At 36.2% G+C, this 18,269-nt stretch overlaps 1 protein-coding gene across 1 annotated transcript; it reads left to right on the top strand.

Moving 5' to 3' along the window:
• Nucleotides 1–7,880: 7,880 nt before the first annotated feature.
• Nucleotides 7,881–14,327, top strand: LOC140140866 (uncharacterized). The gene is made up of 2 exons (XM_072162614.1): nt 7,881–8,088; nt 12,203–14,327. Exon 2 carries the CDS (start codon nt 12,228–12,230, stop codon nt 14,250–14,252), a length of 2,025 nt encoding a protein of 674 aa, XP_072018715.1. The 5' UTR covers nt 7,881–8,088; nt 12,203–12,227; the 3' UTR covers nt 14,253–14,327.
• Nucleotides 14,328–18,269: the final 3,942 nt, after the last annotated feature.

Raw genomic sequence — 18,269 nt, 5'->3', positions numbered from 1 at the left:
CTGTACTGCGTAATGAATAAAATGAGTTATAGAACTGTAACTGTAACTGGTCAGCAAGCAAAGTGTCATGAATGCAAAAAGAGACGATCTTTATGTATGGTAGACACACGTATGCAAACGAACCAAGTAAATATAATCATAATGTATACCTAGATGGCTGCATAGTCTATGATGGCTATAAGCTAAACCGTGTCCATGAAGTTAAGTTCTTGGGAATTATAATTTATACAAATTTAACATGAAAAAAAATTAAAATATCTGTAAAGTATGTTCAAGGAATATTGGAGTTTTAAACAAGAACACGATGTACTCGTATCAATTATATCGGTGACGGTGAGCCATATTTTGACTATCATGACTATGGCTTGGGTTAATAATTAAGTTAATAATGTCTTAAAATTGTCTAATTCCTGTATGATACTGTAACGTCCATACTTTATAGTAATACTGTTATAAATTCATTTTGACTTGTAAATAGTGTACATGATGTTACTGAAAGTATATGGTCGAATCCAACGAAAAGTGTACACGGCATGTTCAGGGCCATAACTTAAAAGTATTAATCAATTGGCATTCGTTTTTGTATTGTGTTTATTCGCCTTGACCATACGCTTCGCGCCATATATAATAAGACCCCCTTCTGTGAAAAACTTAGACATAGAGACCCCAAAACATGCTATTTTTACCCATTTTTTCAAAATATTTCTTAAAGTATTTTTAAAAACATCTAAATCAGTTATGAAAAGAAGTCATTGGATTGAATCTAAATTGATTTCCTGAAAGGTGTGTATTCAAAGATTGCCTGTTCAATTTTTCACATATTTGTACATAATTATGAATTTTTGTGATAATTTTTTGAGTGGTATTTTTTACATTACCTACGAATACAATTTTTCATAGCACTAGTTATATCTTTAAAAAATGGAAATCACTAATAAATGCGCAATTGATACAAGCTTTGATATGTCCAATACTGAAATGCATTGCATTCGGACATCTTTATTATTGTGTTTAGCTGCCAGAAATTCTAAATGGCACAAAGGTTGGTTTGGTAAAAAATATGCATTACCTCCGAATACATGTTAAAAGCTGTGCCATTTCCACAAAGTGAGAGAATAGTAAACAATAGTTAAGCAATAGGTACAGGGTAATACACTCTTTATTTCTACCAAGTTTCAATAACCTGCGTTTAAATATTTCTGAGATGTCAACAATAAAAGCAAGTATTCGTAGGTAAATTTCGGTAACCGAATGTTACCTACAAATACAATTTGACATCATGACAGTATTGTGAAGCACCGCCATTCATGCCAATGCCCATATTGGTACATAACGAAGGCCTGTATGTTTGCTATAAAATAATATGTCAATGAAAATTGCGAATTCACATACATGCCCACCATGCGAAACTGAATACGGCTTAGTTGGTGAAAAATATGTACTGAAATAGACGACGGTCTGCTCATTTGAAAGAAAAATCAGATTTAAAGAAGATTAGAAGGGATAAATACTTGGATTTGTCAACTGTCATGTGTGCTTCATTTTAAATGTTTACCGACCTTCTGGTTTCTGAGTAATTTGTGTCCAAATTGATTTATTCGAAGGTAACTTTTGACGTTTTCGCTAAGGTTACCTACGAATACCATGAAAAAAAAAACGACTGTTCTCATTGTCTCATGATCTAGACAACACATTGATGGACCCTGGTATAAAGCTAATTGTAGTTGCCCTCAAACGAAAGGCCACAAGACGTAACTGACTCCAAGATGGACTTCACAAGTCTGCAATAACGGTTTTAAGCGATTTGTGTGCAATTAAGCAAATTAAAGTCACTTTAGTGCCTTTGTTTCTTACTTCAATCCTCTTTCAACCGCTGTGAACCGACATTGTTAATACTTGACAGGGTCCAAAGTATCAATAAACGCACATAAGAAAATAATACATTCAAAGTGCTTTATAAAATGAAGTTTTGATTGCGATATCCACCAAAAGTCTAATTCTTACCTACAAATACTGAAATGTTACTTACGAATACAGCATAATACATGACATGTGTAATGAAGTGTCCCTACCAATGGAAATTAATTGTCAAAACTTTAAGCGGTACCCCAGGACACTATCATTACCCATATACGGATTCATTCAACAATTATTTATTATGCAAAATTGCTGATTAACTACTTGTATATCAAAATGAAGTGGTCAAAATCTTGCTAAAAGTATCAAAATTTTTTGAACTAAGGTAATAGCATTTATTCATTTGGACGTACCATCTGAAAGAGATCTAAAAACTACCATTTTATTAATTCATTACCATAATAGCAAAATTTAAACCTATAAACTCAATATAGATATTGTTAAATCGCTCATGTTACCTACGAATACCCGGGTTTCTTCACCTTTTCATTGTATAAAGCGTTAGGTGTATGCGTAGAATTCCTAATATTTTTGAAAACATATATCATACTCGTTCTTATACAATGTGTAAATTGATTCATACTCATTTTATAAATAAAATACAGAAACTGACCTAAACTTCATTTTCAAAAATAAACTAGCATAAATTGACTAAGATCATATTGATCGCGTTATAAAAATAAAAACAAATATTTCCTGGTTGAGTTAGCATTTTTCTGACACCATGTGGTCTACATTACACGAAAAAAGCGTTAATGGGAATATTCCATTTGTTTTAGGTTGATTAGTATTGCGATAGTGAAAGCATCCTAGTGGTATTCGTAGGTAACATTGGGTTTTGAAATCACATTTACTATCACACGTCCTGGATTTATTTTTCAAGATTAGTAATGGCACTTTTGGTTCCTATAAGGCCAATATGTCATCAATCAATGGGCAAAAGGAAAAAATGTGGAGACATTTTTATTTCGGACTTTTATTTTGGGCCCGTGGACACTTTTGGTTGGATTCGACCATATGTTGAATGGTGGAATTAGTGGATGTATCTTATGAGCCGACTGACTTGTTCAGTAGGTGACGGACAGACCAGGGTGGCTAGGAGAGGATTGTCTCACCCGCCTAGCTAGTTATGAGCGAAACTGTTTCATGATGAAAGGAAATTACAGCACCAGGGTTCCAGCCCCTGCATTAACAAATCAGCCAGTCCAACCAATGGGCCTACCTACAGTAGTGCAGCATGACGCTGCAACTCTAAATCTAATCGGAAGATTTGATGGTTCTCCCAGAGCGGGACTAACACCAAGTCGAGCCCCAATTAGCGGAGCTGAAGCTGACAAACCACTGAACAGGATGGCTTTATTAACTACAAAAGCAACGATTGGTATAGGAACATGGAATGTTCGAACTTTACACCAATCTGGCAATCTTGAGATATTGCTAAACCAAATGGAGAAATTTAATTGGCAAATTTTAGGAATCTCCGAAACCCACTGGTTAGACTCTGGAGAATTAACCTCAGAAGGATACAAAATTTTATGCTCTGGGAATGCCACAACTCATCGTGCCGGAGTAGCCCTCATACTAAACAAGAAGGCACAAAACGCACTCATGGGATATAACCCTATCTCACCAAGGCTTATAACTGCAAGATTTCAAATGCAAACAGGAGCCATTACTGTACTGCAAGTTTATGCACCAAACACTGCAGATCCTGAGGAAAAGGTAGATGAATTCTATGACCTTCTTCAAACAACCATAGACAAGATCCCCAAAAGTGACATTCAAATAGTCATGGGTGATCTTAACGCAAAAGTTGGAACAGACTGGACACAATATGAAAATGTAATGGGGAAGCATGGATATGGCGAATCAAATCATCGAGGGGAAAAATTACTCAACTTCTGCGCAATGAACGATTTATTCATCAGCAACACCAAGTTCAAACAGAGTAAGGACAGCCGGCAGTGGACTTGGGAGTCCCCGGACCAGAAAACTCACAATAAGATTGATTACATAATGATAAATAACAAGTGGAAAAACTGCGTAACCAATGCTAGAAGTTTCCCAAGCGCGGATATCGGATCAGACCACCAGCTCGTTATGGCAAATGTAAGGCTCAAGTTTAAGATCAAGAGGAGACCAAAATACCCTAAACAGTATGACGTGTTTAGACTCAGAAGCCCGGGCATCAAGACAAACTATGAGATTGAAATTGGTGGAAGATTTGCGCCACTGATAAACCAGCAGGACATGGATACAGATTCAATGTGGGAGGAAGTCAAATCAGCTTTCAGTGAAACTTCCAAGAAAGTCCTGGGATACAAGAAATCAAAGCGAGAAAAGCCATGGATCAGTGATGAGGTTATTGAACTTGCAAATGAACGCAGCAAAGTAAAGGTGCAGAAGATCAACGATCCAAGTCTGAAAGGAAGATATAACTTCCTTAGTAGAGAAATTAAAAGGAAAACGAAAGGATGCCATGACAGATGGCTACAGGATCTGTGTAGCAAAGTTGACAATGCACACCAGGCAGCAAAGTCCAAGGAAGTGTATTCAACAATAAAGAAGATCACAAAGAAGGCATCAGTCAAGATGCAAACTGTCAAAAGTAAGGAGGGGAAAATCCTGACTGAAATGGAGGAAGTCAAAGAAAGATGGAAGGAAAACTACCAAGAACTTTACAACAAAATGAATCCAATCAACGAGAACACTGCAAGCAGTGTTCCCCAAATGCCAAATAATGACACTGAACCAGAGATACTAAGGGACGAAGTAGCAAGCGCCATAAAGAAACTCTCGGAAGGAAAGGCACCAGGGTATGACAGCATCACTGCTGAGGAAATAAAAGCAGCAGGCGACATAGGAATTGAAACTTTCCACCAACTCTGCAAGAAGATCTGGGTCACTGAAACCTTCCCAGATGACTGGGGGAGGGCAATAATTACACCAATTTTCAAGAAAAAAGATAAGCTGGATTGCGGCAACTACAGAGGGATCAGCCTTCTCAGTCACGCATGTAAAGTCTTAACCCTCATCATCCAAAGGCGTATCATGAATAAAACGGAGCAAATTCTTTCTGAATCACAAGCAGGATTCAGACCTGGGAGATCAACCATCGACCAGCTCTTCACACTTCGACAGATAATGGAAAAGTACCTTGAGAAGAAGAAAGACCTTTACTGCTGCTACATCGATTTCGAGAAAGCCTTCGACTCTGTGTGGCAAGAAGGACTTTGGAAGGCCCTCGGCTTCTTCGGCTTCTCCAGCAAAACCATAAGACTCTTGAAGGCCCTATATCAGAAATCAACAAATGCGGTAAGAGTAAATGGCGATCTAACAGATTGGTTCAAGACAATGGTAGGAGTGCGTCAAGGCTGCGTAATATCTCCACAACTATTCAACATCTTGCTAGAACTAGTAATGCAATACGCCCTTCACGAAAGCAACAAAGGGGTTACTGTCCAAGGCCAGATCATCACCAACCTACGATTTGCTGATGACATTGCACTTATTGCGGAGAAGGAAGAAGACCTCCAAACACTTGTCAATCTTGTTCACGACAGCAGTTCAATATTCGGATTAAAAATCAACATAGCCAAAACTGAAGTACAGGTCATTAGCAGAGTACCAAAGCAAATCAACATCAATATAGATGAGAAACAACTTGTCCAGGTTGAAAAGTTCACCTACCTGGGAGGAACAATCAGCCAACAGGGATCCTGCACAGATGACATAAAACTCAGAATAGGGAAAGCAATAGGGGCCGTTCAGAAACTTCAAAACATATGGAATTCCAAGGACATCCAAACACATACCAAGACAGAGCTTTACAAAGTCCTTGTCCTCTCAATATTGCTCTACGGAGCCGAGACCTGGACACTGAAGAAAGTCGATGAGGACAGACTACTCGTCTTTGAGATGATGTGTTTAAGAAAGATACTGGGTGTCACAAGACTGGACAAAATCCGTAACACAGCAATCAGGAAGTGCCTAGGTATCGAGCAATCTGTTGTTGATAGGGTAACTCAAAAAGACTCTGTTACTTTGGTCACATCCAAAGAATGACACCATCACGTTACCCCAAACTTCTGATCGATGCTCGCATCCATGGGGACAGACCCAGAGGTAGACCACCAAAACGATGGCTAGATTGCATCAAGGCTGACTGCACCAAATTAAACCTGAAGTCTGTGGTGGAGGCTAGTCACCAATCCATAAACAGACAGAAATGGAGGACCATCGTGAAACAGATGCCACCACTCAACCCCATGTTGGAGTGTACGGCATAGGTCATCTTATACCATGCTTACTGGAATTATTATAATGAAACTATGATATTGGAAACATTCAATGTACTGGAAAAAAGTTGTAAATTAACAAATAGTTCTGATTCTTATATTCCAGTGTGTGCCAACATCGAAATTGACATTATTGTCCAAGGAACCTGTTTTGTAAAAAATATAAATAAGATGTAAATAAGTTTGTTCATGTTAGTTCTGAAGTCAATGATAATGCTTGTAGTAAAAATGTCAAACGACAAATATTCAAATAAGTGAATGTAAAACTGATTGTGTTGAAAAGTTTGAAAGCAATTGTCAGTATAGTTAGCTAAATTATTTTTCTAGAACTTGTAGACTACTAATTATGATTAAGCGAACTATGTAAAATAAATAATATAGTTACACTAATTGTTTTTCTTGAAATAATTTTTTTGTCATTGAAATAATTTGTCCGGGCATCAAACAAGACTTGTACACTGGATTCCATGCCTACATGGACAACCAATCATCACTCCAGGATCGTCGTCAAGGAACCCAGCAAACACAAAAACGTTTTAAATAAGTTATATTTTGGCTTTTGGTTTAGGTAAAAACGTTTGACTAACATTAAAATGTCGGGTTATATAAAGGTCATGAAAACGTTTTCAAACGTTTTTTATGAAAACACACTACAACAATATTTTTTAAATGTTTTCAAAATGGTATTATAAACTGTTTGTGCAAACATGTTTTGCCAAATATTTTGTCAACACTTAAATAACATTATGTTAAAATATTTGCACCCAGCAAACACAGAAATGTTCTTAAAATGTCTTTTTCAAAACGTTTTAATAACATTTAAATGTCGGGTTATATAAAGGTCATGAAAACGTTTTTAAACGTTATTGCAAATATTTTGGGCAAACATTTTTTGCAAAATATTTTGTCAACCCCAAAATAACATTTTGTTTAGAATGTTTTGTATCAAGTTTTCAAAAATGTTTATGGAATGTTATTAAAACGTTTTATACCCTTTATATAACCCGACATTTAAACGTTTTCTGTAAAACATTTTGTGTTTGCTGGGCAGTAGATTATCAAAAAAAGTTTTTTAAGGTTATGAAAACGTTTTATACTCTTAATATACCCTATATATAACCCGACATTTTAACGTTTCCTGACAACCTTTTATAACCTTTTGCGAATGATGTCGAAAACGTTTTGTGTTTGCTGGGAAGTTGCCTAAATCGCGATTGTCCCAAATTCGTTTCTGGTAAAGTAACATTTGGATTTTACTGCTTCCTTGTAGTAAACTGGCAAATAATCCATATATTGAATCATACATGATCTGTACTTCGAATATCTTTTCTTGTGTTCTTAATTTGTTCATAATTATATTGTAAATTTGTTATATACAAAGTTTTGGAAATAAAAACCAATTCAGACCCATAATTAAATTTTGGATTTATATTTGCGGGCATTAAAATTATATTGCGCAAATTTTTCCTTCAGGTATACAAATTAATAATTGTGCTAGGCGTAGGTCCGGGGGTAGGCCAACTTAATGTTTGTGTCTATCAGAAGAAGGGTGTCGAAAAATAAAAACACAAAGTTATCAACAATGGTGCATATCCGAGCCGAGAAATCGTGGAAAATTCAAGCTTGTGAAACCTTGGACATCCCCCCCCCTTCTTTTTCGACATTTCGTGTGGAAACGGTATTGACAAAATCTGATGAAGTGTAATAATTATTACTTGTATCGCGGGCTTGATATACAGGTAAGTTAATGATCGCGATGCATTTAAGCGTGAAAACCTAACCAGTGACTCCTTTGGTGTAATATATAACCTCCTACGTATTCAGTTAACGTTTAGAGTAAACACCAGACTGAACTACTCAGCGGCTTCTGTTGGTAAGTTAATACATCGCTATTATTTTTTACTATTTGTAATGCTTAATTTATTTCCCCCGACCGCGTTAAGCTTACCTGCTACTATACTGAACAATAAACTAGAATTTAATTTTAAAATCATGATTTTTTTTAAACAAAGGACGTCGAATTAAGGGGTAAGGACTACAACTACTGCAGCAAAATTCAGCAACTCAAGACATGTAGTTATTTATTTATTGATCAAATATTGGTTTTCCCTCATTTTTGACTGTAACTCCACAACTGTTGTCTGTGTTGAAATAAAATTTGCAGTGCAGTAGTTGTAGTCCTTGCCCCTATAATATACATATCTTACTTGTCACCAATGCGCTATAATTTTTGAGATAAAAAAATAGGCACAAAATTGGGCAGGGGTGTAGTACCCCTTAAGCACAGGGAATTAAGTTTCAGCTGATTAGTAAATGAACAAACATCGTACATGTTGAACTTCGATCAAAATAATGCTTTTTAGTTTAAAAAATCTCGAGCCCCTTTCACATGTTTATGAAAATAATTATAGTAATTTCAGTAAAACTCGCTTTACTATGCCATGTTAAATTTTTATTTTCTCTGTTGACATGTAAGGTTTAAAAACCTGCTTATATCCATGTATTTACAAATAGATTTAGCACTATATACAAAATATTGTCCTTGTCGAAATTTGATTTCTTTTATTAATCAGTGGACTGATTTCAACCAAGTGAATTTTATTGTTGATCTGATACTGGTTACCAAAAGAATACGGTCACGTAGCAACTGATAATATTGTCTTCCCACAATGCAACATTCCAGTCGTCGTTGTGCAGGAAAAACCTATGTGTGTGTGGCCCCTGAACATGTTTAAAACAAAACTGCCAACCAGTTACATAGGAGGTTTTGCTTTAATATGTTCGGGGACCTGAGAGCACATCAGACACACCAAATTGCATTCTGAATACGAGCAATATCCTTTGTGACTTTTTGAAATTCGCGATATAGGCCTAATACAAATTTGATGGCAAATTATTAAAAGTCCTCGAAGTAAACTTTATAAATTTAATGATACAAGCTGTGTTTTCATATGGATGAGTCTGACACATCAAAACTCAACATAAGATCCAAATATTTGGTAGATTATTGCATAACAAGTCTTAAACTATACATTGTGGATATTTCAAGAGTATCTAATGTTGCATTTGGAACACTCAGACATTTCAATTAACATCAAATGCAATTCGATATGTCTGATGTGCTATCATGTCCCACACAAAATACTGTCCAAAATAGGCTCTCTCATTTGATGTACATAAATATCATTAATAAAAACTTTGTTGACTATTTGATTATCACTCTGTATGAATGTCAGTAATTCCATAAGGAATTAGTCCCATTTACAAGAAACATTTATGCATGAATGCTTAAGGGACAACATTTCCAAATATATAAGGTCACTTCCTTTACCATAGTGTAGTAGGATTCCGTATGTTTTAGCACCGTTTTGGTAATGCATCATGGGACGATATTGTTTGCTGCAGCTGTGTTATTAGTGGTGGTTAGTGAAGCCTGAAGATAATAATGTAAATACCACGTTGGCATAGCAACCTGATATAAAATATGATTTATCATTTAAATTCCGATACAAATACTTGCTAACGTTTTGACAACACTTGTATCTTTGACTGCTAATATAGACAATTCCAGAAATGATAGGCCTTACAAAATTGCATTCGCAACAGCACAGACGAACCAAGCACTTTACAGGAACATTAGCGAGAAAATTCAAATGAAATTATGATAACGGAATATGGGCTCTAAGATGATTTTTAGTTTGGTTTAAAAAATCAAAATTAACAGCAAATTGTTTTCAAATCAAAATTAACAGCAAATACAATTACGTGGTACTTTTATTTTAACGCTATTAAGTAAATCAATGGATGTAGGAATTGCAATATTTGTAACCTTGAACAGAAGTAACTCTTCTACATATTCATTTTTGCTTTCTACTAATAAGAGAAAAAACTTTACAGGAACATTATAATTAAAGACATCTGTCAATCAAACTCGGGCACGGTTTGTTTACAAATGTCGTGATGATGACTTGCTGAACCCGGCGGTATAACCGGTCGCCTTATTGTTAATTTTGCACTTTGAAACATGCAAACCATCTCAAAAGTTAGGTCTTTATAGTAGGAAACTTTCTTTGGCGAAGGCACCATGTCAACAATGCCCAGAAAAGCTGCTTTTTGCCTTGAAAAGTATACGTAATTTTTCGCCATTTGCTGCTGTTCCTTTTCTCCGATCAGCACCAGATAGATCGGTCTTCCTTTTACGCGCTATTAACCAATCAAGGATCGTAATTGACAGTGACATCAGACGCGATAAATTATTTTTATCTCGGTCTTTAATTATAGCGAGAAAATTCAAATGAAACCGGAAATTATGATAACGGAATATGGGCTCTAAGATGATCTGGAAAAAAGCTAATCACTCTCTGTGGATATTATTAGTCAAAAGAGCCAACGATCTTAATATTATTCTTTCTTTACCTGGGACAAGTGTTGCTCCCTCTCTCTCTTGCCCCTGTTGGGTGCTGGCCGCATTGATATTGAAGATTTGTATGCCTTTTTTGTACTTTTTAGTTAATGTTTTAGTTTTCCTCAACTTTTGCCCTCTTAAAATTTGCTTTACCACCCTGATCCCCACCCCCCCCCCAAAGAAAAAAATCCCTGGCTCATTATTTGAAACTGTGAAAAGAAAGTAACATTAAATTTCATCATTATTTTTCGCCCAAAATTGCTTGCCCCCCCTCTCGGCCCGCCAAAATTCTTTGCCCCCCCCTTTGCACATACCAAATTTTAAATAGTCTATATACGTGTTGCGAGCGTAGCGAGCAGGAAAATTTGCATATTTAAGCGTTTCCGTACGGTTTTTCTAAGCCTTTTTAGAGCGTTTTATTTAAAAGGCGCCTGAAGAATGTGTGCCAAAAATCGCTTTCCCCCCACCTCTTGGCTTGCCAAAAATTGCTTGCCCCCCCTTTTGACTCGCCAAAATTTCTTCCCCCAATTTTACCCTCCCCAGGGCTCATAATTATTGCACAGCCCCTTATATCGTCATCCTGCTACGCTATTTGCCTAAGTCATTCTTTGTAATTGTAAGTACAAAATATGGTTCAAGCATGCATTTAAACATGTTTATTCAGCAATCTTTGCACAAAAACAAATGAAAATTATACAAATGAAAGGGAATAATCCGAAATAATTAGGGTGATTACGTAACTGATGCATGCTTGAACCACATTTTGTACTTACAATTACAAAGAATTTGTTCTCAAAATTACAGAAAATTACTCAGGCAATTAGCGTAGCAGACTGACGATATGTCGTTTGAGTTCCCCAAAGAATGTTTCAGAATCTTTTTAATCTTGCTAAGAATATGTGAGACATAATTCAATGATGTTAAGTGTTAATGATACGGATTTATAAAACAGGATCCACTGCAATGCAAATATATATCCAATTCCAAACTAAATTCCAATCGATTTGAAGTATATTGAGCAGATTTGTCATGTCATTCCTTCTTGCAACCAGGCGGCGGATGACATGATCGAGCCGGCAACTTGTGAAACCGCCCGGCCGTATGGCATTTTCCAATATAGTCGGTTAGTTTTGTGGGGTTCATTATCGAACCCCAACGGTTTTAGCTTGTATTTATATTATTTATCAACATAGGCCAATTTGTTTGTGATATTTTAAGCGTTTTAAAATTTCAAAATAATCCCATTCAATTACACGGTTGACGATGAAAATTTACTGAATTTAGAGAATGCAATGCGGCCACCACCTGCTTGCAACTTGAGGTGCTCCCTGATTCTATAATTGAAGACCGACTTAAAAAGATTAGTTTGTGTCTGACGTCAAGGCAAAGGCGTGACGTCATTGGTTGCTTACTTTCGCAGTACGTCATACGCAAACAAGTCTTTTTTAATTCGGTCTTCAATTATTATAATCATCTCTTGTTTGACCGTGTGTTACAGTTCAAGTTTTTAGCTTACTGTTTGTATCTCAAGATTCCCTGCCAAAATCTTACACTTTGTTCCGTATGATTTCCTTTTTCACAGGCAAGTGATACTTTATTCCATCATTATGGCAGCACCACCATCATTTTGCATTATAGTTGAGGAAGACTTGACGTGCCCTGCATGTTTTGAACTATTACGTGACCCCACCACGCCCAAACTTCTGGATTGTCCTCATGTATGTTGTACTTCATGCCTTCATATTATGCGGAAAGGTAACCAAAGGTATGTGGATTGTATGGAGTGCTGTCATGTTGCCCGTATGCCTAGAATAAATACTGTTGACGATAACATTTGGGTGGACAATCTTGGTAAATACCATGAAAGAGCGAGTATAAGCAAGCATAAAGCAGAGATGCCCAGTCGTGGTGGAAACCACGTTGGCATCACGAAGAGCAAGGACGAAGATGGTATTGCGTACAGTGATGCTGCAAATAATAACATACAGGTACATAACAGAAATCGTGAAGGAACTCACAACAGCAGACCATCTCAAGGTTTGCTTCCTCAGTATGTCCGGAGTGCAGATGTTACGTCACAACGTAGGCTTGACATTTCAACTCATTGTAACCGTGGTAACTGCGCTGCTGTTGATTGCAGTGAATGTTCTGTTCGCAGACATTCTGTACAAAGGCAACCAGATGGAGCGGTACATCAAAGAAAAGATGAAACAGAGGACGTAGTTTGCTCTAAGAGCGACAACGCCGATCATCATTATAAGTGTAATCTATGTACAACAGGTGCACAAAGCGACGCAGATAAAGATGGCGCGGAAATGCATAGCAACGAACAGGCAATGAAAATGAAGGATGCTGTGCACGAAACCACAAAAGAGATTCAAGAATGTAAGAAGAATGTTAAGGAGCTCAAAGAACTCCAGAAACTTATGGAAAATCATCTGAAGGTTCAGCAAAAGATTATCGAAAAACAAGCTGAACAAGTTATAAAACGGATTCAAGAGGAGAGCAAAGACATGATTATAAATCTTGCGGAGAATGTAATGCCAAGAATAGATAGCTTGAAAGAGAAAAGAACACTGCTGAAGAATCAAATTGAGAGGTCTAAAGATACTCTGGATAAACTGGAAAATGAACTCGAAAAAACAGAATCTGCTGAGATTTCAGTGATGGAACCACTTGATAGTACTGTAAGCTTATTGATAGACAATGAAAAGAGTGGGGATCTAGCTAAGAGTCCGGTTATGGGTATGGCAAAGTTTGTGTATGGTACGCCCTACGATATGCCCAAAGTGTTTGGTTGTTTGTTACCAATTCAGAAAGTGAAGTGCACAATGCTTAACGAATTTGGTGCATTTCAATTGGCTAGTTTCATAACGGCAACACCACATGGGTTGCTAGTTGTAAGTGATTACAGTGCTAATCAGGTTTACGTATACAGTGATCTTGCGCAAGGACAATATAGAAATTTATCCCGTTTGGCGCTCTCTTCCAAAACATCTATCAGCCCATATGGCGTTGCCGTGACCGCAGAAGGTAGGTACTTAGTAGCGCGATTCAAACACGTAGAAGTGTATTCTCCAGCAGGAAAATACCAAGGCGTGCTCAAAGTTAGACCGTCTGGAGAGCCCAGGGCTCATGTTGGGAGATACGCGACTGGAATTGAGACTACGACTGATGGGAGAGTAGTCATAAGTGATTTGTTCAATTCAACACTTACTATCATAGAGAAGGATGGAGTGGTGTCGAAGACAGTGCAAAGTATCACAAAGCCAGTTCGTTTAGCGACTAGGTTTAACGGGTATGCCATCACAAATTCCTGGAAAGATGGGAAAATTTGTGTAATCAATCTTGATTTGGGAAAGGAGGTCCAAATATTTGATATCCCTCATTCATCCGCGGTATGCTATCATAAGGACACAGATAGCCTGTTCGTAGGCAGGTGTCTGGAGATGGTAGCGTATGGAATGCCAAAAGCAGGGACTGGGTGTATAGAGCAATATTGCGCCACCACTGGAAGGTTCGTAGGACGAATTGCAGAAGGGTTGTATATGCCAAGAGATTTCACTTTCACATCAGAGGGACTGTTAGTAGTTGCTGATACAAAAACAGCTAAAGTGTATAAAATAGTTTGATAGGCGAATCCACCGAGCCAAGTGATGGTCAGAATTCAGTCGGCCATTACTGGGTCTCGTCTGCTCCAAACTGGTGTTGTTCATGATGCAGTCATGTCTACAGTAGAATTCATCTCGACCTTTGCAGGACTTAACCCCATTAAAAGCTATTAAACCAAGATAACACTCATTGAAACAGCTCAACTGATTAAATCGGATCTTCTCTGGTTGTGCACAAGTGACTGTTTTCATGTGCGATATCGCAATAAAGATGGTATTCATAGCTTCAGTTGGGTAACCGATTATAAAGGAAACGAAAGGAAACAATGTTATGTGTGGCTTTGTTCACGAAATCAGACAATGTCGTGCTTTTTGTAAACCAGCATTCTTGAAAATGAGCAACATAATGATTTTTGACTTAACACGGTTTAGAAATAATTTCTTCATATTTTTGGTGTTATCTGTCGTTTACATATCCTTCCTAAAACACCAAAGTACGAGTATTTCCAAACATCTAAATTTGCTAAAAATTTAGGACATGTTACAAAACTATATTGTCTAGAATTTTAGAAGAGTACTTTTAATATTGGCCGGTTATTTTTCACACAGCGACGTTAACTAGGCAATGTACTATTACCTATAACATTAACTAAAACACCAAAGTACGAATATTTCCAAACATCTAAATTAGCTAAAATTTAGGACATGTTAAAAACTATATTTTCTAGAACTTTAGAAGAGTACTTTTAATATTGGCCGGTTATTTTTCACACAGCGACGTTAACTAGTCATATCCCCATACTGTTAACGTAGGGCTATTTGTAAAGGTCACGCGTCAATGGGAAAGAGCACTGTGTATTGTGTATAGGAAAACGGACAGTAACTGCAGTATGTACTGCCCAATTGGGTGGATTAAATCCGCTTAAAAATCGATGTTGAATTGTATTGTGTTGTAAATTTTCATAATTCTTTCGTTTACGTGTAACACGGGTGATGATATGCAGTTTAATACCCCTGACCTCAGGGGGACCCAGCTATGGCTGCCATTGAGGTGTAGGTATGTGTGAAATTGGATTCGTCTATATTAAACTGGGTGTGACCAAATCAACAGCTTCATCCCACATTTGTTCTCATAAAAACTGAGATTTAGGTATCAGCATATTTTTCTCATTACGCCAGTAAGGCCCCGGATATGTTCCGCTTACATATGTTAGAGATGGTTTGAACAAAAATGTGGCGAATTGTGATAAACAATGTCTATTTTCTTATATATTTTATTGTTTGTTTTTGTTTTGTTTTGTTTTTCTAATTTGCCGCATTTGGCCTCCATAGAACAGATCGTGTCAGAAGTGGTAAATTCCCAAATAATTTGTACTGCCCATTAAAATGAATGTCATTTATTTGTGACATTAAAAGGACTTTCAAGAAAAACGATCATGGAGTACACTTATCTAACAGCATGTTATGTTAAGTTTATCCAAACAATTTCATTATTTTACATTACCTAAAAGAAATTTGCAATCCATTTTGTATCGAAAGAAACATTTTAAAATCATTATTAAGTAGCTCAACTTACACATGGGATTAATCATTCTGTATCCATGGTAACTGTAACATTGCTATTTGAAGAGTTTTGTTTCCAAAAGGCACTAAATCCAATAGCTGCTTTGTGTCACATTTTTCTGGTATAACGATTGAAATGGACATGTTTGTAACTCTAGTTTATTTTCTATTTTTAGCATCATTTTGTCCCCTAAAATTTCTCCAATGCAAAGTTTCAAAATGGCTACCATTGCATTTAGCTCCTTTTTGTACAAATAAAAAACAATTTTCTTTTATATTTATTATCTTCTTCGCACGTAGGAGATTAAAAAGATTTACAATTACTTTTTTTTTTAAAGATAACCACAAAAGTGTTAACTATTCCAGTGGTCCAGTGTTATTAGATAGGTACGGCTACTGCTACTCTTAGGAATATCTTCAAATGAATTTTACACAAAGCGGCCTTTTGGAACCAAACTCTTCATTTAAAAAAAATGTCTGAACAATGTTTATACGTATATATTTAACAACATTGTAAAAATATTATTAAGTGTTGCTATTTTCAAGGAATGCTTGTGTGGGGTGCGTAGCGTAAAATAACAGTGATACAACAGAAACTTTTATTATCAGATAGTACTTGACATGCCTATTGTAGTACAGAAACAAAACAAAAGTTCAGTTTGTGTTTACACCAACTACACTGGTGCTTGTTTGACTGTTAATTTCAGTATTTGCGTTTGAACTACATGAACAGATCAACCTTACTTGCCAAAATTGTGTAACGCTTCGAAACTGTATTAAAGAGAACCTCTGCCCACGCCTGTCGTGTGCCTTTGATTGCACATATTCAAAAGATTTCTACTGTGACTGAATCAATATGCTTGTACTTTTACTGCCAAGGCATTTTAACAGCAAATCTTAAAAGTATTGTCAAACACACTATTAAGAAATTAAAGATAATTAGACTTTAGGCCCTAGATTACCGTAAAACCTCGTCTAGAAGCATATAGAGTGTTTTTGATGAAAGCTAAATTAATACGATACAGTCGTAAATATGCCAATATAATATATTGGTCTTACAATAATACTTGTTTGTATACGCTTGTATCGGAATTTTAATTGCTCAAACTCCATAATGTTATAATATTGTTTATGGAGGGCACCTGGATTAATTTAGCTTTCATCAAACACACTCTACTATGCTTCTAGATGAGGTTTTACGGTAATTTCACTTAGGTCTAAAAAAATCCCAGTTGATACATGTCATTGTATTTCGCCAGAAAAGAGTTGCAAAACACTGACAATAACTTTAAGGGGGCCTTTCATCCCCTCACCTTTCTCAAAGAAGGTTCGATTTTTATACCAACATAAACCTCTGGCTACATAATGTTTGTGTGCAAAATATTTTTTACAGATCTCATTACTTGGCAAGAATATAATCGAATTTGTATTTTATGTTTTGTTACGGGCTCGGTCACCCACCTTTGCACAATATTTTGATGGGAACTGAGAGCACATCAGATACACCAAATTGTATTCTGAATACGAAATATGTCCTTAATAAGAAAGATCAAAATTTTCATATGATAGTCGGCTTAAATCCTTCCAGATATACACCTAAAGTACATATCATTAGAAATATAAAGTTTACTTCGTTGACTGTTAAATGTCAAAAATGTCAATTTTTAATAATTTGCCTTCAATTTGTATCGCAAATTTCAAATATGACATGAAATAACTATTTATAACTTATATGCCAAGTTTAAAGTTCATATCTGTAGGAAAGCCAGTAATTTCTACAAAAAATAAATCAATGAGTGCTACGGTTCAGTACGTATTCATCGCATACAACTTTTATGCGCAGCGGTTGGGACTCTTTGGATTTGTCATAAAGCCGAACGTTTTAATGCTTATATCAATTGTTTCAGCCTGAACATAAAAGTATTGTAAATAAAATATAGTACACACATTCACTTTTATAATGAATTATGTTGCGAATGAATTTTTGTAATATTAAAACAAAAATGTCATAAATGAGAGAAAACATACCATTTTGAAGCATCAACCCCAAAAATGTACTTCTCTGACTACATAGGGGCCTAACTTGGTCAATATCAGAGATTTTTAAAGCATGCAGTCTTGCCACACAAACAAATAGTACTATGCATCGATGCATCGCCCAGGTCTATAACCATAGACGACAGCATTTACAGACATCAGGTACCTTGCTATCTACTGAAGATAACTTTATTTAATAAACTGTCACACCATAATTTTATAAATGTAAAGTTTTATTGTGGTGTGCACCCTTATGGAAAAGACATCCTTGGGGTTATCGTAGTCTCTTTACCGTCTTTGGATTTGTGCGTTTGATAGTGTGTGACGTGACAGACTGTAAATAGAGACAAACTATAGAATATAAATTCCATGGTGTTTAAATACAGTTATTATTTGAAGACCTAATTAAATCGGAACCAACCAGTATTTCAATAAACT

Source organism: Amphiura filiformis, chromosome 19, assembly GCF_039555335.1.
Source record: "Amphiura filiformis chromosome 19, Afil_fr2py, whole genome shotgun sequence".
Classification (NCBI taxonomy): Eukaryota; Metazoa; Echinodermata; class Ophiuroidea; order Amphilepidida; family Amphiuridae; genus Amphiura; species Amphiura filiformis.
Note: the sequence above shows the minus strand (reverse complement) of the source record. Positions and strands in the feature narration are given on the sequence as shown.